This window comes from Geotrypetes seraphini, chromosome 7 (genome assembly GCF_902459505.1).
Source record: "Geotrypetes seraphini chromosome 7, aGeoSer1.1, whole genome shotgun sequence".
NCBI classification, from domain to species: domain Eukaryota; kingdom Metazoa; phylum Chordata; class Amphibia; order Gymnophiona; family Dermophiidae; genus Geotrypetes; species Geotrypetes seraphini.
Window position 1 is genome coordinate 156,441,096 of NC_047090.1, and position 26,951 is coordinate 156,468,046.

At 40.1% G+C, this 26,951-nt stretch overlaps 1 protein-coding gene across 5 annotated transcripts in view; it reads right to left on the reverse strand.

Moving 5' to 3' along the window:
- Window positions 1-469: 469 nt before the first annotated feature.
- Window positions 470-26,951, reverse strand: part of KIF26A (kinesin family member 26A) — a 265,866-nt gene continuing 239,384 nt past the window's right edge. For 4 of the 5 annotated variants that reach the window (XM_033952049.1, XM_033952050.1, XM_033952046.1 and 1 more), the window contains 8 exons: window positions 25,854-26,037; window positions 22,984-23,143; window positions 20,620-20,782; window positions 15,822-19,194; window positions 9,430-9,620; window positions 8,950-8,970; window positions 6,191-6,341; window positions 470-1,866 (listed from right to left, as the gene is read on the reverse strand). In XM_033952049.1, the coding sequence (XP_033807940.1) occupies window positions 1,688-1,866; window positions 6,191-6,341; window positions 8,950-8,970; window positions 9,430-9,620; window positions 15,822-19,194; window positions 20,620-20,782; window positions 22,984-23,143; window positions 25,854-26,037 (4,422 nt within the window). In that variant the 3' untranslated portion in view covers window positions 470-1,687. The remainder of the gene's footprint in view (window positions 1,867-6,190; window positions 6,342-8,949; window positions 8,971-9,429; window positions 9,621-15,821; window positions 19,195-20,619; window positions 20,783-22,983; window positions 23,144-25,853; window positions 26,038-26,951) is intronic. The other variant, XM_033952047.1, reaches the window with a different exon arrangement.

Sequence of the window (26,951 nt, forward strand, 5' to 3'; positions counted from 1 at the left end):
GGCGGGGTCATATGTTTGGGGGTTTCTTTTTTTAAAAAAAATATGGTAATCTTGCCCACAAAGGCTACCTTTGAATTCATACCTTTGACTTCTGGCACAGTCGCTCCTGTCCAGTTTTGTACCTTCAGTAAAATGGTGCCCTTAGCAGTAGTCTCATGCAGTCACCTTTAAGGGTCATGTGCTTGAGTTTACCATTTGAAAAGAGGAAATTTGTAAAGATGATTAGCAGATAAAATATTGGCTGATATCTTTCCATTTTTGCTAGTTTTTATGGCATTTTAAGTGGGTTTTTTCACATAGACCATACTGGTTTCCTGCTCCCAAGGAACTTTTCATATTCATGTAGATCCTCTCACCCCAATTTTTTATGTGGGGGAGGTTTTTTGTTATCGGGTTATTTTTTTTTTTTTTTTACATTTACCACTGTTCACTGTGCCCATATCTTTTCCATAATAAGAAATAAGAAAGGTTAACAATAAGCATCTTTTATTCACAGATAAAAGCTGAAGCAAGCTATTATACATTTGTACACAGGTTTTGAAAACCCCCATATAAAACAAGATGATTAAAAAATATTCATATGAAATGTGATATTACATACATTATTAAAACCTTGTCATAAGCATTAGTTTGTCAAAAAAAATTAGCATCACAGTGGCCAACGTTAAGTGGCCTACTTAAATGCAGAAATCTCATGCAGCAAGTTTGAACTGGATCCTGAGATTTTGCCTTCCTTAGAAAAACTGTAAAAAGAGTTTCTTTTTTCTTTTCTGAAACGCATACAATGAAAATACTCATATGCATCATCAAAATTATCAAAAAATATGTGGCAAAATTAACATTTACAAAATTGTTTTGTTTGCTTTTTTTTTTTTCCTTTGTGGTTTTGGTAGTAAAATGTACTTTTTTTCAAAATTTTCCACATAAGCGGAAAACACAGTGATGTCCTGAACTTTCTAGGTTAATATAATAACTGAAAACATAGAATGACAAATGAACTTCAAAGCCCAGGAGGCTGCCAATATGTCAGGCCAATTGAAAGAATATTTATCTGAATCTGTAAAAAACAAAATGCTAAATAATCATCTTGAAATTTAATAATACACCTCCTTTCTTAATATTTAAATGTTCACAAAAATATCTTGAATCGTGACCAAGAGAACAGTTATATTACAATTTTTGCTCTGCTACATAAAACAGCTTTTCCATGAAACAAGAAGGCAAATTCAGGTATGAAAACATAATTTACTTATTGCTTCCACTACAATTTTTTTTTTTACATATAATTATAAATACACTATACAATATAAAATATCTCATAGGAATACATTTTGTGGTCTGCTTAGGTTTGCTGGCTTTTGTTAATTCTAGCACCAGATACAGAAAAAAAAAATTAAGTCAATTTTAAAGGCACTTTCGAGTTATCGCCTCCACTTTCCACCACCAACTTTGATCCAATGAATCTGCTCTTCTTTTCCTTTCATCCATTACACTGTTCATCTCAACCTTGTCTTTCAACAGTTCAGGTTTTGAGGCACCGCTATCGTTCACCAACATTGCAACTTGCCACTAACGTCCATCGGACAACTTTGCTTCTGACTTTCGGGTCTCGACATAGCAAAGGTCTACCCTTGTTTCTGTCCAGTGATCCTCCTCGTTCGTCTTCGCAAGATACCCTACGCCGTCCTCACACTTCTACCTCTCTTACTCGTTCTTGCACATCGCAGATCATTCCAATATCAAAACAGGTCACCATCATGATGTGTGACTTACAGAGATTGACACACTGTTCGAGCTCCTCGGTTACTTGTTCCAGTGCCTCCAAGTACTCTTCTGACTCCTTATCAAGGTCAGGAGCCACTTCAACTGTTAAGACAAGAAGAAGCACAAATGATGAATTAGGCTAGATGTCCCTTCAATAGTTACAAAGGTTTTCACTACTTGAAAGAAAGAAATAAGTGGGTTAATATTGAGCTGCCGTGGTCAGTATTGTATTTAGTTTAGTTTGTTTAATATTTATTAAATTTTAAATTCTTCAATGCAATGTGCCATGGATACAATGGATCAATTGATTTTTGTACCTGCTTTTTGTAGATATTTATTCCATGGAAAATACTGTGCATAAATTTGAAAAATTTAATTCCTCAGACCTAAACGCAACCTGGTAAGGCCTCATCAAGATGTAGCTTAAACATAGCACATTGTGGAATGCCACATGGACTTTTACTGGTATAGAAAGCAGGCAATTATTAGACGGCTAATTTCTATATGTAAATTCATGTTTCCTGATGTTAGTGTTTTTGAAATTTGTCTTCTTCATTTCCCTGTACTTCTGGGACTAATTTGAAGAGAAGGCATTGTCCTTTAACTTGATTTTCTGCTCGACAGATTACTTATTTATTTTTTTTTTAACTGAAATTTTTTAACATATCCAGTCATAGAAAATCAGAAATCCCATCAAGCCCACATCATTGAGGAGAAAGAATTGCATTACATAACAACATAAAATTTGGTAATCAATAAGGGATAACCATACCCTTAATTTTATTGAGGCATTTAACTAGTTAAAACTCCTATTTTTGTTGAAATTATCATAACCAAGAAAGGAAAATTCTACCCCAACTTACAAAAAGGAGGTTACTAAGAATGTTCAAGAAAATACTCTAATTTAATAGAATTACTTATTAATTAATTTTCCTAGTTCCATTACTGAAAAAAGGTACGTTTACCTAGATGCAATGATAGGCTTTACAGTTTATATATATGCTGATATTTCCATTCTAGTTCCATTAAATAGTTTAGCAGAAGGATTATTGAAAGTACACCAAGCAATGCAATTATTAGAATCTTGGATAAGTAAACATAATCTGAAATTGAATCCTGATAAAACAAAATGTATGCATTTTGGATATAATTCTTGTGATCTTCCTTCATCTATTTGGATAATCAAATGTTATTCATGCTGGAATCATCTATTAAAATATTAGGTTTTATTTAGATAAACTATTTTTGGAGCCTCAGATAAACCATTTAGAGCTCTTTTTATCAAACTGTGGTAGAGCGTTTTACTACGGGCCGGCGGGGTAAATGTTCCAACGCTCATTCAATTCCTAAGAGCATTTATTTCGCCGGCCTGCAGTAAAACGCTCTATTGCTGCTTGATAAAAGGAGCCTTTAATAAAGATGCATTTTTTTTCTTCTTAGAAAATTAAGAAGTATTCATAAAATAATAATAATAAATAAATAATAATAATAATAATGTTTATATACCACAGGACTGTAAAGTTGTATGCGGTTTACAAAAAAATTTTTTAAAAAATTACAATTAAAAGAAAAAGTTAGATAAAATTATAAAAAGTTAGATAAAGAAATAATTAAAAATAATACTATAATGATCTAGAGGGTTCATTACAAAGTCTTTGCCAGTTAACTGCCTAAGTGCTTCATGAACAAATATGTCTTTAAATGTCTCCTCAATTCCACATAGGACTCAGAAAGCATAATCGGATGTTCCAAATTCTTACCCCTTTTTACTGCTTGATATGACAAAAGATATTGATGATGTTTTTTAAATTTACAGCCTCTAACAGGCGGAAAAACAAAATTCAAATTTCTCTTATATCTATTGGTTGCAAAAAAAAAAAATAAAGAGCTCAGTTATATATTTGGAAGATAAACCAAACAGAGTCTTGAAGCAGAAGCAACCAAACATAAACTTCACCTGCACCTCCATTGGCAACCAATGCAGATAGGAGGGTGTTATGTGATCATATTTCTTCAAGTTGAAAATCAGCCCGACTGCCGCATTTTGAACCAGTAATCACGCTGACTAAGCATAAGGGACTGCACCAGAATTCTAAATGATGAAACATCAAAATATGTCCTAATGGACCGAAGCTTCCAGAGAGTAAAGAAACTTTTTCTAAATATTTTGAGCTGACACCATTTAAGATCTTGGTACAGTAAGGGCTCCTTTTACAAAGGCGCGCTAGCATTTTTAGCGCATGCACCGGATTAGTGCACGCTAGCCGAAAAACTACCGCCTGCTCAAGAGGAGGTGGCAGCGACTAGCACGCGCGGCATTTTAGGGAGTGCTATTCCACGCGTTAAGGCCCTAACGCGCCTTCGTAAAAAGGGAGCCCTAAATAATTTCAAGTCAGATTGACTATTGTAATGTTGCATAATTGCAGTAGGATGCTCTTTGAAAATTAACAAAACATTAAGACAATTCAAAATATGGATTTGCAACTCATTTACTCATTAAAACGATCTTATAAGATATCTTCTTATGTTTTGCAATCCCACTGCTTACCAAGTTTTATTATTTTCTCTACAAATTTTATATGGGTTAACCGTAGGCTACTTTCATAATCGCTTAAATTAAAGAGGGAAGACCATATTGCTAGGAAATTAAAATAGAAATTTTTTCTGCTCTCCATCACCCAAAAGCACGAAAAGAGTAAAAGTTTTTGCATAGTTATTATCTTATCAGGTGGCAAAATTAAATACTGATATTATTGCTATACGTTAGTCTTCTGTGGCCCAGATGCACAAAATTCACCGTGTGTTTAACAATCGTCGCTAAACAAGCTTTAATCGGTTTAGCGATGAAGTATTGAATCTATCAATGCCCGAAACTGCACATCGTGGTCTTTTCCGTGGTTTGTTGCAGCCTTCGATAATCATATGGAAATACATTACAATGAGCTCATCAATATTAAAATGAGCACTCCGATCAATACTCACATGATACACAAAATGAAACGCCGGTTTTTAATGCTCCAAAATCTCCAGCAGGTCTGAAGGTGCTGGTAGTGTTAAAAAAAATGCTGAACAGCAGCTTTTTTTTATTTTTTTAAAAGGGCATAGATGATGTGCATTACACATGTACAATCTGTCCCCATTATTTTTAAAAACCATACCTCCTATCACCCTAACAACAGTACCCTCTCCTCTTGGAACCCCAAACAAACAAACAAAAAAAAAGGATGGTCACCTGGACACCCCCAGACATCCCCCTTCCTGTGAATATTGACAGGAGGAATGCCTACTCCCTTCTATCTCAGAGGCCACCTGGACCCCACCACAATCATGCCCCCCCTGAATATCAGCAGGAATGATGTCAGCAGGAATTATGCCCACTTCCTCCTACCTCAGTGGCCACCCAGACCCCCCCACAACTCTCTCCCCACCCCCCTCCCCCCGTGAAGATCGGCAAGAGGGATGCTTACTCTCTCCTGTCAGCAGGCCTACCTCTTCAAAATGGTGGTTCTTCCCCTTCCATCCTGGGATGCACTGGGAGGGGCCTATGGCTCTGATTGGCGCAGATAACTAAGGCCCCACCTATGGGAGTAGCCTTAAGATCCTGGGCCAATCAGAGCCTTAGGCCCCTCCCAGTGTATCCCATGATGCACTGGGAAGGGGAAGGCCCACCATTTTGAAGAGGTGGGCATCCCTCCTGCTGATCTTCTGAATAAGATTCGTGAGTGGGGCTGGGGCAGGGGATGGGGGTGTCTGGATGGCCTGCCAATTTTTTTTTTGTTCGTAAGCCGGAGAGGGGGGGGCAATGGCCTGGCATGACTTTTTTTAAAAATGGGGACACATACTGTGCGTGTGTAACACACACATAACATCTGTGCCCATTAAAAAAAAAAACAATCTTCCTGCCCCAAACAATTGAGCGGCAGGAGGCTGCTTCGGGGCTTCCTCTGCCGCTCAGCTAGGCTGCTTCACGGCTTCCCCTGCCAGCTCTGTGCATTTGTGAGTCGCTTTCCTAGCAACTGATCAGATGGGATTATGGAAGATCTCTGTGAAACTCATTTACATGCAAAATTGTTTTAACGTTGGTCACTGTTTTGAAATCGGACAATTTGCTGGCACTACAGTGACCCGACAGATTTTACCAGCAATATTAGGGAATCTGGCCCAATGTCTTATCAGAGGTACCGAAGAAGTATTAAAACCTATCTGTTTACAAAATTTCTTCTTTTAAAATAATATGATACTAATCTTGTTGTTTTTATTATTATAATGTTGGTATTTTGGATTTATAACTCCTGGAAATGTCCTAGCTCTTTAGCAATATTGTAAGTCGCTCTAAACTGTAAGGTATAGGTAGATTATAAATACGGTTATTATTATTTTTATTACAGGAACAAATCATGTCAGGCTTTTCGGCAAAATTACTTACAGTCGTCTTTCCACTTGTTTGGATCCAACATTAGCCTGCACTTTGTCTCTTCCAGCTCTTCCTTCAACATCTCATGTTTGGCCTTTATTTCTCTGATTTGCTGTTGGCGCCGTTCTAAGATCTTCAATTTGGTATTGAAGTACATTAGACCCTTTTGCAAACAAAGAAGTAGCATTTCAAGCACTTAGCCATGTTATTAGAATATACCCTGAGGCATGGCCAATGCTAGTAATGTATAATTCTTAAAATTAAAAAAAAAAAACTAAATAATGATTTGTGATTTATAGAACATATTGTAACAAAATGCTATTTAAAGCAATATGATATATTACAGAGCATTATAAATCAAACTAGAATGTTTCTGGTCTTGCCTTTGGAACGAGTGGGTTGGTGTTTTAATTCTATGGCGTAGACACTAACATTTCCACAGAATAGTGCCAGTTGCACACCTAACTTACCACCCCTTTTACTAAGCCGCGGTAGAGGTTTCTACCAGGGCCCGGAGTACTAAATGCTCCAATGCCCATAGAACTCCTATGAGCGTAGGAACAGCGTCGGAGCATTTAGTGCTCTGGACTGTGGTAGAAACCTCTACCGCAGCTTTGTAAAAAAGGGAGGGGGGGGTTAATTGTTAAATTAGGCACCAATTGGTCTTAAGTACCAATAATAGCTCTTAAATGCAATCAATTGGTGCTAATTGGCACTGATTTGTATTTGCACATGTAATTGCACTTAAGTGCTCGTCTATAAATTTAGGGGCCAGCATTCAGACTGTGGGGGGCAGACCATCTAACTCCTGTGGTCGGCGCTGAGCCCAAATATTCAATTTCAGGCCATTTCCAGTGACTGGCATTTGAATATCCGGGAGGTTTTTTTAGTGGCTATAACTTAACTTTCTAAGTCAATATTCAGTGCTGAACAGTTAATTTTATAGCAGCCAGAGACAGGCCAGCTATTTACATGGCCCAGTTTGACCCCTAAACTTGGCCAGTCAGCGCTCAATATTGGCAGTTATCGTGTGATATAGCTGGCTACGTTTTAGCTGCTAACCACGAATATTCAGCGGAGATAGCCAGCCATCACCCTCTGAATATTAGTGGTTAACCGGCCAAGCACTATTTAACCATGCCTAAGTGAGTAACAGTTGATACATACATAAAAATAACAGACAAATAAAAATAACTCTCAAAAATAGACTGGTCTTTAGCAATTTTTTAAAGGTTTTGAAGCCTCCACATAATCTTAGTGTCCCTTTCATTGAGTTCCAAAGTCTTGGACCCGCTACCGATACAGCAGCCAAACTGGGGTTTTTTTGCAATGTACGTCCTGAGCCTTTTCAGTCTTGGTTGAGTAACTATATCAGTGGAGCCATGCTGTCCTATGGCGCTTTCAGAAAATAAATTAAGACAGTATTATTTGATAAATTTATCTCTTAATTTGTGCTTTTATTCCTAACACAATAATTTTACTGTATCAATTTAAATTTTAATGTCTTTTTAAATAATAGGCTGTATTCTTATCATTACTATTTTGTATTTCACTGATTGTCCAGTTTTTCTCTTTTGTGGAAACCGCCTAGAATTCTTTTGATTAAGGCGGTATAGAAAAATAAAGTTATGTTATATGTTTTCCTCAATTAATCTCATGGTTGGTTCTGACCATAAATTTTGGTTTGGGAAATATAAGAATATAAGAACATAAGAACATAAGCAGTGCCTCCGCCGGGTCAGACCATAGGTCCATCCTGCCCGGCAGTCCGCTCCCGCGGCGGCCCAAACAGGTCACGACCTGTCTGAATCACCAGAAGGGGCTCCCTTGCCACCTTGGTTTCTCATTGAAGTCCTATCTTCCCATCAAAGTCCTAACCCTCCGGTCTTGCACATGCACGACCTGGTTGGGTTTCTATACTTATTACCTGGTTAGCTTTCTATACTTGTGTTACATCCCAGCACCTCTCTTAGTATCCCACGATCCCTTTATCCCTCAGGAATCCGTCCAATCCCTGTTTGAATCCCTGTACCGTACTCTGCCTGATCACTTCCTCCGGTAGCGCATTCCAAGTGTCCACGACCCTTTGGGTGAAAAAAAACTTCCTTGCATTTGTTTTGAACCTATCTCCCTTCAGTTTCTCCGAATGCCCCCTCGTACTTGTTGTCCCCTTCAGTCTGAAGAATCTGTCCCTATCCACCCTCTCTATGCCCCTCATGATCTTGAAGGTCTCTATCATATCTCCCCTGAGCCTCCTTTTTTTTTTTTGATGCCACACCACTCAGTGTATTACAGTCAACACTTTATACTTGATTCGAGATTCAATAGGCAACCAATGTAGTTGGGGGTTGTTGATTTTTTTTTAGAACAGGAGTGATATGGTCATATTTTAACACCCCAGTAATCAACCTAGCAGCTGTATTATGTATTATCTGCAGGGCTTAGATTCTTGCCTTTGTAATACCCAAAAATTGCGCATTGCAAAAGTCAAGCTTACTGATTACAAGACTTTGGACCACAATCTGAAAGTCTGGCATTGATAGCATCAGTCTAACTCTTAATAATACCCTCAGTTACAAAAATGCTCTTTTAATCACATACAATATATGATTCTATGCGCAACTGTTCACTTCAGGTGTAACCTTTGACATGGCGTTAAGCGATCACTCTTACTATTAACTGTGCACATGCTGAATCATTTTGCACTGTATGGACAGGCCGGAAACTGCATAAAATATCAGACTGAGAAATACACGCAGTAATGTTCTCACCTTTTCAACATCTTGGAAAGGCTATAAAGGGAATAAAGAAAACAAAGAGAGGGATCAAAAGTCTAACAATGGGAAAGGAATGAACTGAATTGTTTTCCAATTACAAGTAAATTAAATCCTACTATCTCTCATTTACTAGAACTCTAACCAGGATGTCATTTAAATAAAGAGTTAATGACCCTAAAGTACAGAGAGACTATAAAGCTTCCCCAGGCAGGCTAGTATTGTAAGGGGTTCCCATAATGTACTGATTTACATTCTCTACTCACACAATCAGTCATGTTAAACACAATTAATCATAGGCAGTAATTATTTTCACTTTCTAGGTTAAGGGCACCCCCAACATATGAATTGTAAAATTAATAATTATACTGCTTTAATTGCAATCAATTTCCTGAAAACCGTACTAGCAGTCACGCAGCGGTTCAGCACGTATGCTGTCATTTCAGTTGTCTGAAGTTGCCGTAAAAATGTGCTTACCTCGGTTTCTTCTTGCCTGTGTCGCTGTAGTCGTTCCACATCATCAATCTCGTACACTTTAATTTCAAATGGCTCTTTCAAAGTAACAGGCAAAGGAGGTAGGTCAACCCACTGGCCGGTAACACTAGGTTTTCTTCCAAGGGTTGATGTATCAGGCAGTGGGGCAGGTATCAATCGGCGGCGCTGAAGACCTTAACAAACAGTTAACACATTTTTTTTTCCTTATTGTGTTATGCTGACAATCAACTTAAATAAAACTATTGCTACAATGCAACAAAAACAGTCTATGAAATAATTTTAAAGGGCCCAAAGAAACTGGGTGATGGGGAGGCAGCAATAGATGCCAGATTGTCCATTTGCTTCAAAATAGTGTGCAGGTATATTAGTGTGTGAGATATTTTGAAAGTTACTTGACTTCTGGGGTATTTCAACAAATTCATTATATTATTGACTCAGTTTATATCTGGTATGGCAGTATTCATAAGGACTGAGTATTTCAAAGCACAGTTAAATTATATTGTCATCAAGTAAGGGGACTGAATTTCATTTCATTTAGAGACAAACTTTCGTGATATTTCTAGATGGGTTACATCTAACATTCACAATAAAATTCACAAATAAAACGCAATACAGTATATATATATATATATATATATATATATATATCATCAAATAAATGCAGCAAGCATGAAGCACCTTAAAAGCTACTAGAGTACATCAGTTCAAAAAGATGCATTGACTTTTTACAAAAATGTAGAAACTCCTACTCTAATCTTAGCTCCAGTAGTAGCCAGATTGGAGGTTAGTGCCTAATGGTTAGTGCAGTGAGCTGAGACCCTGGGAAATTGAGTTTAATTCCCACTGCAGTTCCTTGTGACTCAGCAATTCGCTTAAACTTCCACTGCCCCAGGTACAAAAAATGTGAAGCCATAGTAATGCAGATAGCCACAGATAAAACAACAAGCCAAACTTCAGAGGAAGCAATACTTGAGCGTTGGATGCCAGGCAATCCTCCTTCATTCTGAAATATCCGCCACCTTTGACTCAGTCAACCATCAACAAAATAGGCATCCTAGGATCCGTCCTGAACTGCTTCAAAGACTTCCTACAAAACAGACAATATCTTGTCTACAAAGACAAAGTATTTTCAAAAACTGGCAAATGCACCACAAGGATCACCATTATCACTGATTCTCTATAGCCTCTTCACGAGCTCACTGGGTCATATCTAATTCAACAACAATGAATGCATATTCTCATACGCAGATGACATTCTTCTACTCATCCCAATTAATCATGGCTCTAATGATTTAACACTGATAATATCAAATGGAATAGACAAAATACATACCTGGGCCACATCCAACAAACTCAAACTAAATGCAGACAAAACCAAAGTTCTATGGTTTCATAACACTGTACACACAGTTCCTCCCACTGTAACTCTAACATCAGGATCCACACTAGATATCAACAAGATGTCCAAGATCCTTAGAGTCATACTTGACTCCACCCTATCATATGAATTTCAGGTATCCAACTTAAGGAAGAAATCCTTCTACAATATGAGAAGTCTAAAACTTATCAGACCCTTTTTTTCAAGAGCCCCACTTTGCTGTGCTAATGCAAATGCTTATACTATCCCAACTGTATTACTGCAACTCCCCCTATGCAGGTCTAAACTCTACAATCTTGAACAAACTACAGGTGATTCAAAACACAGCTATCAGACTAAGTTTGACTCCATCCCACCTTACTATAAGAACTTACACTGGCTACCTGTCAAAACTCTCATCATCTTCAAACTATCATATATAATGTTCCAAATCCTATATGCAAAAACCGCTAAACCACTCATAAACATATTCATCAATTCCTGGTCAACGTCAACCAGAAAACTAGAATCACTTCAACTACTTCTTTCGTCTCTCAAAGGAGTTAAATACAAACACACATTCGACTCGCTCTTCACCTACCTTGGCGCCAAGACCTGAAACAACCTCCCAATTGACATCAGGATGGAAACATTCTACAACAGATTCCGAAAAAAAATAAAAACTCTCTTCTTTGAAAACATACAAACCATAGACAAATAACTAGAAATATCTAATGTCACAAAATCCCATACTCAACTCAAGTGTTATACCAGTATAGTCATAGAACCTCTGTTCTCCCTTCCCCATTACTCCGTTCATAACTCTGCCCTCCTCAAACTGATATAATGTAGTATATACCTTCTGTAATTCCTTATATTGTAAGTCACCTTAAACCTTTTTAAGCATAGTGTGACTCAGAAATACTAGATTAGATCAGATTTTATTTGAGGACCTGACACAGCCCATGTTTCAGAAAAACCAACAAAAATTAAATTTGAGAGTTATTTATTTAAGGTTCTTTAAACTATGTATGGGTAATTGTAACAACGGTGGAACTAAAGTAAATAAAATAGAATTGCTAATCAATGTGATGGATGTGCTTGTTTTTGAGTACAAATTAACTCAAAACATGGCTCGATAGTCGACAAGCAAACATGCATTTCAACATCCACCATCTGCAAGCGTTCTCTTTTTCAATTTAATTTTTGTCAGAGCTGAAAATCCAAGTTCGAAAAGATAAAATGATTCAAAGGGTGGTAAAGCCTTGATTGCTTTGTTGCTCAAGTGAGGATAACTATTACATAAAATTTCTTTTTTTTTTTAAACTAAAATTACTTGCTATTAGTTTTCAAGGACCAATCATGTCAAAGAATGATGCACACAGACGCTCAGAACATTGACAGTCTCTTGCATACATGTCATCTGTTCTAGGAAATCTTTAAAAATAAGGTACAATTCTGGAATCTCTCGTGGAACACCCGGAATCTCTTCGGGGCACACAGTTTGAAAGACACTGCTATATAGAAAGAGAATGGAACCAAACAAACATAGCGGTGTTTAAATGGCAAGTCCAATAATTGGGAAACAAAGCCAGTGCTGGGCAGACTTCTAAGATCTTTGTCCTGATCATGGCTGAACAGATCAGGATAGGCTGAATTAGGGCTCTGATGACGGCTTCAGTACTTGGGGGACAAGGCCAGTGTTTGGCAGACTTTTATAATCTGTGCCCTAAAAACGGCAAGGACAAATCAAGATTAAGTATGCATATGCAGTATTACATCATACCTTATGCTATGAGTTTATATTGTTTGGGTAGACTGGATGGGCCATTTAGGCCTTTATCTGCCATCATCTACTATGTTATAATAATGCTGAGAGTTCCGTCTGATTAACCACTCTCAGTATTTTAAAGAAAGAGCATGAGCAAAAGCTTAAATAGCAGATACAACTTTATGGGTAAACAGTGTAGATGCACCAATATAGAAGTAATATAATCAGTTATTTTACTGTCAGCAATAACGCATGTAGTTACATTTAATGTAATCTGCAAAGGCTGGAGGGTTCTATTAGGTAAACCCATACACACCAAATTGCAATAAATTACTGATGGAAGGATTATTGCCTGGGCCATTAAACTAAAACCATCAGGACTGAAGATTGGTCTTAATCTACACAACAGCCATCATTTAAGAAACACCTCCTGTACCCCAAACACTGTAAAAGTGCTACTGTGACCCGTTCTGAGCTCCTGGTAGGAAGGGATATAAAACTAAAATAAATAAAAATCTTGCAAGTTGTATGTCTTACCTATGGGTGCATAGATTCGATTAACTCAAAACTTATACCTAGGCATTGGGTCTCAAGATTACTGGTACAGAAATACCATCAGTCATAATACTTAATGGGAAATTGACACCACAGTGTTGACAAGTAATCATGGTGTCAGTCTTCATAACACCAATTCAAAACAAGTCTGTTGTCAGATAACCATGACCAAATCACTTTAAATATGTATGCACATCCACTTCTACAGAAAAAGGGTAGAACGATACGATGTGATCTGCATACGTTCGAAGGGTAAGACTGATGTAGTTCAGCAATTAGAATCATGCTTAGATTAAAGGTAACACTGGCTCCTGAGGAACACAAGTCAGATTTCTCAAATCTGAAACTTGTTCTTTTTATCCAACCCATACCTGCTGTGACTGCCTAGAGAAAATCGATTTAACTTAAAAAAGAATATCCAGTACTGAGTGCTGAACCATGACAAAAGTAGTCCCAATAGAGAGGCTAATGTAGCTGGTTTTAAAAAAGGTTTGGACAAGTTCCTGGAGGAAAAGTCCATAAACTGCTGTTGAGACAGACATGGGCGAAGCCATTGCTTGCCCTGGATTGGTGGCCTGGAATACTACTATTATTTGTGTTTTTTGCCAGGTACTTGTGACTTGGATTGGCCTCCGTGAAGACAGAATACTGGGCTAGATGGACCATTAGTCTGATCCTGTAAGACTATTCTTATGTTCTTATGTGAGCCAAGTATAGGGCAATCAAGCCATTGTGACATCACTGATGATGTTGGCTCTTAGGCACTGGTGGAATGAGGCATTATGATATCACAATCTCAGCTCTGGAATGCTGCTACTATTTGGGTTTTTACCAGGTACTTGTGACTTGGATTGGCCTCCGCGAAGATACTAGGCTAGATGGACCAATTCTTATGTTCTTATATATCCAAAAATACCAGCAGATAAGCAGTCTTTGTGATGTCCACACTCCATATAATAGAAGTTATCACTGGTGGACTATGTCCAGGATGAAAACCATACTGATATTTATCTAAAACAGGGGTGTCCAACCTTTTGGCTTCCCTGAGCCACATTGGCCGAAAAAAAATGTTTCTGGGGCCACACAAACGCGCAAATGCTGCAGCAAGACAGAGGAGGGAGCCGGCAAGACTGTAAACACCCGGGGGCAGCAGAGGAAAGCACTGCATCACCCTCGACCGGGGCTGCACAAAATACTTTCACGAGGCCGCATGTGGCCCTCGGGCCGCAGGTTGGACACCCCTGATCTAAAACAACACATGTTTCAAGATGCTGCTTCAGCTGAGCAAAGACCACAGGTGCTATCACTTTACCCAAACAGGGGAATGCTAGACACGGAATAACTATCTGTCATCTAAATATGATTAAGTTGTGATGTAAACCGTTTTGATCCTTTTTGGCTTTATAGGCGGTATAGAAAGATTTTAATAAACATAAACATCTCCTAGGAGCAGTTTGACGTGGCTGTTTATAGCGTCACACCTAGCAGCGCCTAAGTGTTTTCTTGGCCTAAATGACTGCACCTAAATCAATATATGTCCTAGATCAGGGATGTCAAAGTCCCTCCTCGAGGGCCGCAATCCAGTCGGGTTTTCAGGATTTCCCCAATGAATATGCATGAGATCTATTTGCAAGCACTGCTTTCATTGTATGCTAATAGATCTCATGCATATTCATTGGGGAAATCCTGAAAACCCGACTGGATTGCGGCCCTCGAGGACCGACTTTGACACCTGTGTCCTAGATCATCTGGGTGTCTAGATCAGTTGAGCGCACTGATCTAGGCACCCGACTTTACGTTGTTTTTTTTTATAGAATCAGGGCCGTTATATCAAGCTACATCTGTTAGACGTTGCATTTGGTGAATCTCTTCATAAAGATGGTTAATTAAAACATACACCAATTACACTATATCTGCAAACCATACTAAAAGTAAACCTGCCCCCCTAATGATATTCAACTGTTAATACTATCTGTTCCATCCATCAAAGAATTTTATTATACCGGGAAAACCAATTTTTCTGTAGTTGCCCCATCTTTATGGAATGCCCAACTCCGCCACGAAAATCTCCTCGATAAATTCAAAACTAAACTAAAAACATTCTTATTTCAAGATGCATTCCATAGTTCCTAAATCTCTCATTACCACTTCTACCAACCGCTTTTAAGAAGCGACCCTACTCCCGATGTTATGTCCCCTCGCCTCTTCTCTTCTCACCCTTTTTTTTTGTTTGTTTCCCCCCCCATTAATTAGAACAATGTAACTTCCCCCCCTTTTTTCTCCTTTTAACCCCCACTCTCATGTTTGTCTTTGTAAAATGTCTTTAATGTTCACTCTTCCCCCCCTTCTATGAGTATCATTTTAATTTTTTTTTATTTTTTTTTAGCATTGTAAACCGACCAGATACCTGTTGATGGTCGGTATATTAAAAAATAATAAACTTGAAACTTGAATGCTGCAGAGCCCACCATGATATCTGCCCTGATTGATATACTGTTATTCACCACTGACTGATATCAAAACTCTCATACTGTTTATTGGTTCTACACCGATCTGTGACCTAATGGACTCAGATCGCATTTTGAGTTACTGTTGTAACCTACCTCGAACTCTGCTCAGGAGTATTTAGCAGCATATGACCTCAAATAACATAATCTTAATAAAGAAATATGCAAATCGTACATGTGTTACCTATTGCTCTTTTCTTGGGAGATTTCAAACTCCTCATGCGTCCAGGTGAAGACATTCCACTTTCACTCATAGAGTCGTGTGCTGACGATGCACTCCCCGTAGCTTCACTATCGCGTATCATACTTTCATAGCCACTGCTACCGCCACTGTGGTAAAAAAGAGCTGTCCGTCCCATAGCTGGTGGCAGTTCCCCACTCAGTACACTGCTGTTATCACTACCGTGCCCACTGCTGTATCTCTGAGGGCGCCGTGGAGCTGTTATTTTGCTGTAAGGTGATGGCAATACCGGAATCTGTGATTTCTCGTCCCTGAGGTTAACACCACTGTCGTTACCACTGTCAGAATCTGTAGATCCTTTAAAATACACCATCTTTCCAGGATTTCCAGATACCAGTTCATTGACGCGGCTGTTAGCTGCTCTAATAGCTTGCTTTGTTCCCATAATAGTTCCTCTGCCAGGTTTGCTGTTGGCGCATTGTACTGACCGGGGATTGGTTTTTCCATTGGGAGCAACATTAGAACTCTTTCCGCTTGACTGATTCAGTGATTTCACAGAGGAGCTAAGAGATTTTGACCCACTCGCAGAAAGGCTGCGATTCTTACTTGGATTTGCTATGACTTTCTGGTTGGTGGCACTTCTTGCCTGACTAGATTTATTGGCACCAGCGGCAGAATATGATGGTGGGGAAGTGGTTGTGGTAGCTATGGGTGGTACGCCAAGCCTTGGCACTGATCGTCCTGCCCTTCCATTGCCGATCGCAGAGCTTCCATTGTCCCGAGACACACTTGCCTTTGAGCCAACTGATGTCAAGCTGTCACACCTGTCAAGAGACATATGACTCCCATAGCGGTGCACAGTCTCAGTCTTAGATGCCTTAGTCTTTAAGCTTGAGGAGGTCTTTGGCAAGGAATGCTCTCCTTTGGGATTTATTTTGTTGCCTGTTCCTTCGTTGATACAAGCTCTGGGTTTTGAAATTAAATCTGCTTCATCTTCAGACTTTAGCAAGGTAACCCTAGCTGTTTCCAGTCCTTCGGTTTTACCCACACTGCTTGAAGGTAAAACAATACTTTTTTGTTCTAAACTAGATTTCCGTACAGGTGGTGCCGGTGGTGTTGTCCCACCTGGTCTGGGCAGCATGCTCACTTTCTGTGGCAAAACCTTCTTGCCTGTAGATGTTTTGAGGCTGCCAATGGTATAGGTAGAATCTGAATTTCCTTTCATTACTGTATCTGCATGAGGACTACTCTGTGTTACTGGCATCACACCTAATGTAGTGGCTCCCCGTTTCAGCTGTGGAATTTTCATGGATGGTTCCCATTTTTTTGCGGAAGATTTGGAAGACACCTCACAACCATCTACAACCCGTTGAGAGCATGCAAGCATTGTTTGTGTTTGGGCTGGCCTAGGTGCACTACTGAAATGCTGGGCATAATTTCCTGGCTGTTTCAGTTGATTATCTGTACCAGAATTGGAAGATTTTGCCAAAGGCAGCTGATCTTCAGCTTTTGCTTCCAGTTGATTATTTGTGCGCACCAGCCAGGGATCATCAAAAGTATAATTCTGCGTTTGAAGTTCTTTACTGTTTAGCATAGGATTATTGTGGGTTGCAGATGAGGTAGTCTTTGTTTTCCTCGGAAGACTCGAATGAATTGTTTCTGTTACTGAATTATTTTGAGAGCTGCACGATTTAGCCCCTGTAGATGGATTGGTTGCACAAGAAGCATTTTTGACCGGCGTTACTTTGGTTAGTTCAAAAGGTGGAGGATATCTGTTTGTGTGTGAAGACAGGTTGCCGGAACTGAGGCTCTCACAGTCTACGTCTGAAAAACCAAACCCGCTGTCATTCAAAGAACTTTTCAGCCCTTGCGGCTGCGAGACAGGCACGCCTGAAGAATCCGAGTCGAAGGGCTTCTCGCTTTTATTGCAGTCATATGCAGACTGGAGAATAAAATGATCCCCCGAGTCTGAGCGGGCTCCATCACTTTCCATTGTACAAATGCTTACTTCACTAAGCCAAGAGCTGATGGATGAACATCTGCTGCTACTGGCAAATGGATCTTCTGGAAGGGGCACAACTATGTCTATATTTACACCAGCTGCAGTTGCCTGTGAGGTATAAGCATCAAATTCATCGTTAATACTGCTGATAATACTAACTGGCCTAGACCCTGAGGCAAGAGCCTGAAGTGAGCAGTCACTGTTAAAGCTAATGATACTGGCAGGCCTACCACTATCCAGAATCCCACCAATTGAAAGTTCCTCCACCACTGTAAACACAAGCTCATCTTCTCCATTAAGCTCTACAGGTTGCTGTAAAGTCACTGTAGTAGTTAAAATGTCCCGATCAAAGCATTTGCCTCTTACTGCTGACCGAAAGCTGTGCACCTCTATAGCACCAGAATGATGAGGAGCGCCACTGAGAAGTGGAAATGTGCTCCCCACAAGACTCTGCTCAGGCTTACTGCCCAATTTTTTGCTCATCCCAACAGGAGGGGTCCGGATTGCATGGCTGCTGCCTACATCTGAATAGTCTTTTGGTTGTGGGGGTGGAGGGGCAGGACTTGGTAAGGGTCTCTTCACAAAACAGGTTTTTTCTTTTACAACCAGCTCAGGTTTTGTTTTCCTCTGCTCTTGAGTTTGGGAAGCACTGGGATTTGATGAGCTCGGCGAATCTACGATTGCCCCTATTTCTCCATCTGAAATTGATTCCCACTGCCCACCTGCAGCTTTGGTTTGCACCTGAGGATGGTCCATTTTGGACTGTGATGAGCTCATTTCATAGGTGCCACCATTTCCGAGCTGAGTAGTAGTTTCAGAATGAAGGCAATGCTCTGTCTTTGAAGATACTGCTTCTTGTGAAGCAGTTTTTCTGTACCCTCCATTAGGTGACGCCTTCTCCTTTAGAAGTTTAGAATGCACATTTTCAGGGATCGGAGCATAGTTTGATGTGACAGGCATTTCCTCATATGCAAATACATTTGGGGCCTCACTCCCATCCATGCACTCCAACCTCTCCTGCAACTCAGCAAAGGTGTTGCACTTAAAGTGGTCTCTGTCAAAGCTTCTTACACCTGAAAAATTATCTTTGCTTCTCTTTTTGTTAAGCGAAGGAATTATGGGAACAAATTCCGGTGGGCCCTCATTGTCCGTTAGTTCCCTGTCGGATAAAGCTGCGCCATTGGGGCCAACATAAATGACGGTGTCACACGACTGCTCACTGCTCGATGAATAGTCGGGATCACTAGATATGCCAAGTCCAGGAAGATCAGGATCTGCAGCTACAGTCCTTGCATGAAATGGCCTCAAGTGAGGTGGTCTTCGTACACGACCTTCTTCACACGAACTTTCCCCTCCAGATGAGCTGGATGCATACTGGTAAACAAAAGAATATTGTTAACCACAAAAGTAAGGCCAACAAGTTAGAATTTAAATCTGCTGAAATCAAAAGATAATAGTCAACAGATGGACATTTTGTGAACAGCATTGCTATTTATTATGAGCCTTTAATGATGGATGTTTTGCAAATCCCTCTTTTTCATTAGGATTACTGATGCATATGCTTATTATTTATTTGAAAATCATATAGGTGTCACTTTTTAATTATTTATAGGATTTATCCACGTGTCTTAAATGATTGTCTTATTTACTTTATTGTGTAACATTATACATGTAAAGAGCCATAGTAGGTGTTTCTCCTGCGGCCAGTGGCATGCAGTGAGGGCTTTCAGGGGATTCAGTGAATTTCCAGCTCTACAGCCCTGCTTTTTTATTTTTGTTTACTTTTTGATTGATGCAGTTTGATTTGTTCAGCAGGCAGCTTGCTCAACCAGTCAAACTGCATCAAACAAAAAGTAAACAAAATTTTTTTTATAAATAGCAGGGCTCTTGGGCTGGGGATTCTCCAAACTCCCTGAAGGCCCTGACAGTGCTGATCTGAATTTGATTGGCTGAGCAGCTTCTGCCTGTCGCCTGCTCAACCCATCAAATTCAGAGCAGTGCCCTCAGTGCCTTTAGGGGGGTGGGATGCATCCTCTGAAGGCCCTGACCGCACGCTACTGCCCGTGGCACATGCACCGAAGCCCATTCAGTTCCTATGGGCTTTGATGCATTTGCCGAAGGAGAAGTTCTACTTCACGGAGCCCCTCCTCTTGCTTTCATGGAGCCTCTACTCTTCCTGAAACCCCACCCCTTCCCAATACAAAGAACTAGCCCAGCACCACCTACCCATCTTGCTTCTGTCCCAGCACCTATCTCTAAATAGTGCCAAAAGACCCCTAAGAGTAGTTTATCAGTGCTACAGTTAGGGATCAGATTGCCAAATAAAACAGAGATGAATCAGGGAGACAGACTAAAGAGGCCTTCCAGAAATACAGATACATTCAATGAAATGCTCCTACTGAAAAAGAACTGTAGCTGTCAGTTTTTGAGCTAATCTAAACAAACCTCAGACATTTCAGGGTCTGTCATCAGAAAGGTGTAACTGTCAGTTTATAAGATTTCTAAGCTAATAAAAAATTTAAAACAATCCATTCTACACATTGCTGAACCCAAGTAATCTTTGAAGTCACATATCAACAAAATCAACAAGTACTGTTTCAATACATCAACCGGCATTTACCCTGAGGTTACAGTTTGAATACTGATGAAACCAGCATCCAGCATCACTGTGTCTGCAGAGCCAGCATAAGGAGTTACTTATTATGGAAATGCTGTCAGGAAATTTCAGATCCCTTCATCGGGCTCTTAAGTGGATTTGTCTTTGATTAAATCCATTTCTGCTTTTACACCATCTCTCACCTTGGATTTCTTCTTCCTCATCCGGTGAATGCGTGAGGCCAGCTGGATGGTTGTAAGGGTTTCGGCATAATTAGCTGGGGAGTCAGAGACGTGGGCAATCATGGTAGTTCGGCAGTTGATGTTCCCCAGGGATTCTCTCAATAGCATGGTCAGCTTGCTATCCCTGGAAAAGGTAAGTGTTCAGATTTAGCGAAAGATAAGACTTCAGTTTTCTAAGCAAACAAAAACCCGCTTTCAGATTATCACCCTCACTGTTTCTCTTCTCAGTTTTTAAAATCCTAATTGCCAATATTTAGCTTTTTGAGCTTCCACTGCTTTTGGGTTTCCATCTACAGTATAAAGGAACAGCCTCTACTGGGTTATGATACCCTGCTTCTTTCATGTACCACAACTACAGAAATTTCTCCTCCTCAACTCAACCCAGCCATCACAGTGACAGTCCTTAATAAGGGGCTTGAATTCATTTGTTGATTGATTGCTGTCAAGTCAAAGCCAACTCCTGGTGACCTAGCTAATTTGGACTCCTAACTGGAACACCAGGGGTCGCTACTGAGCGATAGTGTAGATCTTTCCTTTAAGGAGCTGAAAATGCTGTCTCTGCAGCACTCCTAAGTCCTGCTGGCTGAGTAGAAGACACTTAATCAAGGCAAAACAATATAACACCACTGCCATTCAGCTATAATGCTGTAAATCATTATTTGGATATCTACATCTTTCTTTCTTTCAATTCCCTGCACATCTTACGCCGTGCACCAAAATGATACTTTTGACTATGCCTGGAGTACTGAGAATGTGAAACAAAAGCATAATGCTAAACTGACATAAATCATATTACAAATGGAATTTTATGGTTCGTTCTTTATGCTGCATGTTGCATTCTGTATTGAGGGTGCACTAAGCAGTTTTCACTTCAGCAAACAAAGGATGGATCGCCCGGGGACTGTCAACTCCTCTTTTATTCTCCTTTCCCATTTAGAAATATATCTTAACAGCCCTAGCCCCATCATCTTCTGGTCTTTCCCGAACCATGAGAAGAGTAGACAGGAGGCAAACCCAAAGAAGAATATGTGCCCATGATATTCAGGAGAAAACATGCAAACTTTTACCCATGTAGAAGGTGGGTAATAGTCAAAGAGCTTTTTTCAGTAGGCAGCATTAGACTTCAGGTACCCCCTAAGGCTGGGGATGGAAGTGGGGAGGACTGCAAGGATCTGCTTGGGAGTCCTTGGATAGAGGAGTTTGTGTCTGCAGGGGGGAGGGGAAGGCTACTATCTGCTGAGGGTCACTGGCTGCTGGAGGGGTTAGGTGAGGGGGTACTAGTGCTGCAGGATCAGAGTGTGCTTGCAGTTAGGGAGTTGCCATTTTACAAAGTTGGTCTCACATAAGGGAATACATTTTTTTGTGTGTAAAACAGCAGATCCTGCTGATGATGGGAGACATGGATATGCAGATCTATGCATTTTACAAGAGGCTCTGCATTTGTAAAATACAGTGGACATTTTCCATGTCTTAACCCCTTAAGCCAACAGAGGATTCTTGCAGATTGCCAGAATCTACAAAGACATATTTATTTAGTTAGTTATTTAGTCCATTCTCCCCAAAAAGCTCAGAGTGGGTTACAAAATTTACTTGGACATATAAACACATAAAGTCCTCATTAATTACAAGATAACCAAAACTCGTAAGCGGATATGCTCTCATTTTGTGCCAAAATTATGGAACCAGATCCCCTCTATTATTAGACATTAGATGGGTTATTATTGTTCTGGAAGGCATTAAAAACATATATGGTCTGCTTTTAGTTACATGAATGTTATAGAGTGACATGTATAAGTATATTCTATTTAATCTTTTGTATTGGAATCCTGGCTTTCTGTTATGTATATATTGATGTGCTCTACTGATGGAGAATGAAGTGAATTGCAAGATCTGGTTCCATAAATTTGGCACAAAATGAGAATATGCCCAAGTGTAATGATCTTCCAGAGGGTATACAAATATGCCTCTCATTTTGTGATCACAACGAGCAACTCAGGACATAATTTGGAAGTTTCTCGACTATGTACTCTGGAGCCATACTTTTAAAAAGCTAAAACCAGTACCATGAGTACGTGGCATTCCCTCACATCTAACGACGTGAAGAATGCTGACTACGTAAAAGAAAAAGTTCAATAAAAATTTAAACATTAAAAAAAAGAATCTACAAAGAGACAGACAGGCAGTTGGGTGTAATGCGTCCTTAAAAGAGAGATGATATGCTTACATTGTTATTGTAGTGTTCACATAAGGAGAGTAAATAGATAAATTTGCAGAAATAGTACAATTGCAAATGGTCAGAATGCAATATATGCAGCATTTACTTACTTATATGGTACGTGTTTAGCACTGTTAACCAAGGCCAGAATAACGTTGCCTAGGGCCGTCAGAGATAGGCAGAGGGCACCTCCCCCGTCGCGGCTCTTGCACAGCACTTTTTCACAGCTCCCTAAATCAATGAGATGCAGGCGACTGCGTCCTCCTGACACTAGAACGGCAACAACAGACACACACACACAAAAAAAAAATCAGCCACACAAATTCAAGATGGGCGCCCAGCCCTACACAGCTATTCACCATCCAGTCAGTATTCAGAGGAAACAGTAACCATAGCATTTATAGTAATCCATATACAGAGAGGGAGTAGCATTGAATATATGTGGAATGCAGTCAAAGCCAGTAACCGCATAGGCAGCACAGAGAGGAAAGGCCAACAGGAAAAAGGAGATGACGCCCCTGTATAAGACTCTGGTGAGACCTCATTTAGACTATTATATACAGTTCTGGAGACTGCACCTTCAAAAAGATATAAAAAGGATGGAGTCGGTCCAGAGGAATGCTACTAAAATGGTTGGTGGTCTTCATCATAAAGTATATGGAGACAGACTTAAAGATCTCCATATGTTCACTTTGAGGAAAGGTAGGAAAGGGGAGATATGAAAGAGACATTTCAATACCTATGTAATATAAATGCACATAAGGATAGTCTCTTGTCAATTGAAAGGAAAACACTGGAATGATGGGGCATAGTGGCCAGATTCAGAAGTAACCTGAGGAAATGCTTCATCGTGGAAAGGGTGCTGAATTTGTGGAACAGCCTCTCGGCGGAGCTGGTGGAGATGAAAACTGTAACTGAATTCAAGAAAGCTTTGGACAAATACATAGAATATCTAAGGGAGTGAAAGGGAGAGCAGATGGCATAGAAGGGCCATATGGTCTTTATCTGCTTTTATTTTTCTCCGTTTCTCTGTTTCCATTATATTCAGCCTGGTTGACTACTTTGCTATACAAACAGCAGCTGAATGCCACCATTTTCTGTACAGTTAGGCATTACCTCCTACTCCCCCGCCTAAAAGAGAAACAGAGAAAAATGAAGGCAGATAAATGTAATGTAATGTAATTTATTTCTTATATACCGCTACATCCGTTAGGTTCTAAGCGGTTTACAGAAAATATACATTAAGATTAGAAATAAGAAAGGTACTTGAAAAATTCCCTTACTGTCCCGAAGGCTCACAATCTAACTAAAGTACCTGGAGGGTAATAGAGAAGTGAAAAGTAGAGTTAGAGGAAAAATAAAAATAAAATAAACATTTTAACAAGACAGCATTGATCTAAATACTTTGGAAGGTAGAAGAGAGGAGAGAAAGGAATAGAAGCAGAAGGGGGAGCCGTTGAACAGTAGAATTCTGGAGAAATTTAAATGATAGAAATAGAACAAAACAAAGACAAAAGGCAAAACAATAGATAAGATTAAAGATAAATCATAAACTGGAAAGAAAGATAAAATAAAACTTTGTCTTCAATCCACGGTTTCAGCGTCAGTGATGAAGTGGAGCAAGTAAGTTTAGGAGGAGCGATTGACGTTTCCAGAAAGGGCTTCTTCAGGGAAGAGACTTGGCAGACAGTCCCAGGATGCCTATGTCTCCTCCCCTGCGATGTTCTCCCATCCATGCATTCCCTCCCAGACACACTGCCCGTGCCCCAGTAATAAAGACTAATTTAGTCTACCTATCCATGCCACCTACTATCCCTTCTCCTACCACTATGAAAATAGTCCTGAAGCAGTTAGAGCTATTTTCGTTACCACCCCCCAGAGCGCCTTTCAAAATCAACAGCCAGGGGACTTCTACATTTGCTAGCTGCCGATGAGTGCGGGTGTCCCAAAAAACATAAATACAGTACCTCAATGAATTTTCAGTAATAAGTGTGGAGCCCTATTTCAAAAAGGATGTGGAGAGGGGAATTCAGACACTCAGACCGGGATGTGGAGAATTCCCATTGTAATTTACAAGAAGCTCTGCCAGACGCAAGGCCTCTCATAGAATAAGTGATGGCCTACACATTGAAGGCTCCCCATCCAGAGAGAGCAGTAGTTTCAAAAGGTTTCACATGAGTATATATAATGTGTTACCCTAGCCCACATGTCTATACCAGCAGCTTTTAAAACCACTGCGCTTTGATGCAAATGTGCACACTGACCCTGAAACACCATTCACCCCCAAATCCTTGACTTTGATCCCTTCACCCCCACCCAAAGTCATTCAATCCCCCAGTCCTGCCTTCTCAACCAAGTGAGCATCCCCCACCTGACCCATTCCAGTGTGAAGACTCTTCACCAACCTCCACAATACCCACTCCCACAGCATAACATAGTAAATCTATCTCGGTCCCCCCCTGCGAGATCATCCCAATCCCTGAACCCATTCTTAAGTTATTAGGGGGATCCCTGGTTTCTGTTCTGCCGTCATCTTCTATGTTTCTATATGTTTCTATGATATGAGCCAGACCAATTTCCAGTCACTCCTGCTCACCCTGGTCCCACATTCAAAATGGTGCAGTGATCTCTAGCAGTAATCTCGTGATATTACGGGTTAGACTGCCAACATCCATGTCTAAATCACTCCTTCTCGCCATCCCTATTACACATTCCACCAATATAAGCATGGTAAGCATCACCACCTGAAAACAGCCCTCATTTAAAATGTCAATCTAGACACCTAAATGTTGGTATTTACATGAGGGGATTCTTCTAAAATCAAGGTCCTCATGTGTATCCGGAAAGACATGCCCAACCCAATTAAGACTAACTCTCAGATACCTTCAGGGTTTTTAACATTTTGGTTGAACTATATTCTTGTCCCTGTAAAATCTTCTGAAACCCTAGAATAAGGTGAAATAGAAGTTCATTAACGTACTTCCTCCTTTCCCACTCTTCTCCATGCGGTACTGATATATGTGAAGCGTGAAGAGCATGTGTGAATTCCGTCTTTCCTCTTCATCACACTCAGGTCTGCTCGTGCTCCGGGCTGCAATGGCAGCATCAAGGAAATAGGCCGCCTTCTCCGCCGTCGGCGCCCTTAGCTCGCTTTGGTTTTGAAGCTGAACGAATCAAGACAGAAAGCAGTCGCCACAGTTAGGACCAATGCAAATGCTTTAAGAGGAGGAGGTTCAGTGCTAAGGGGAGATGCGAAAGATGTACGGGCCACGTATGTGTGGCGCAGTGGTTAGAGCTACAGCTTTAGCACCCTAAGGTTGTGAGTTCAAAGCCTGCATTGCTTCCTGTGACCCTGGGCAAGTCACTTAATCCTCCACTGCCCCAGATACATTAGACAGACTTTGAGCCCGTCAGGGCAGATAGGGAAAATGCTTGAGTACCTGATTTTTAACCCGTCCTTTGGGAGGACAGGCTAAAAAATTGACACCCCCATCTTTTACTAAGGCACGCCAATGATTAGTGCACGCTAAATGCTAGCGCGACCATTATATTCTATGGATGCGTTAGCATTTAGCGCGCGCTAATCTCTATCGTGCGCTAAATCAGTTAGCGCGCCTTAGTAAAAGGACCCTTGAATGGATGAATGAATGTGGGATTATGATTTAGAACAGTGGTTCCCAACCCTGTCCTGGAGGAACACCAGGCCAATTGGGTTTTCAGGCTAGCCCTAATGAATATGCATGAAGCAAATTTGCATGCCTATCACTTCCATCATATGCAAATCTCTCTCATGCATATTCATTAGGGCTAGCCTGAAAACCCGATTGGCCTGGTGTTCCTCCAGGACAGGGTTGGGAATCACTGATTTAGAAGCCAAAAAAATAGCTTAGCTTTTTTTTTTTATTATTATTTAACAGGAAGTCTTCATTGAATTGTTTGAAAAGCATACAAAAAAAAAACAAGAAGACATGACAAAATACAAAATGTCAATGCTTCTTCAAAACATAATAGAAATACATTTGCACAACTTCTGTTTTGTCAAGAATTTTTAACCAATCCTAAGCAATAGCCCAGGGGT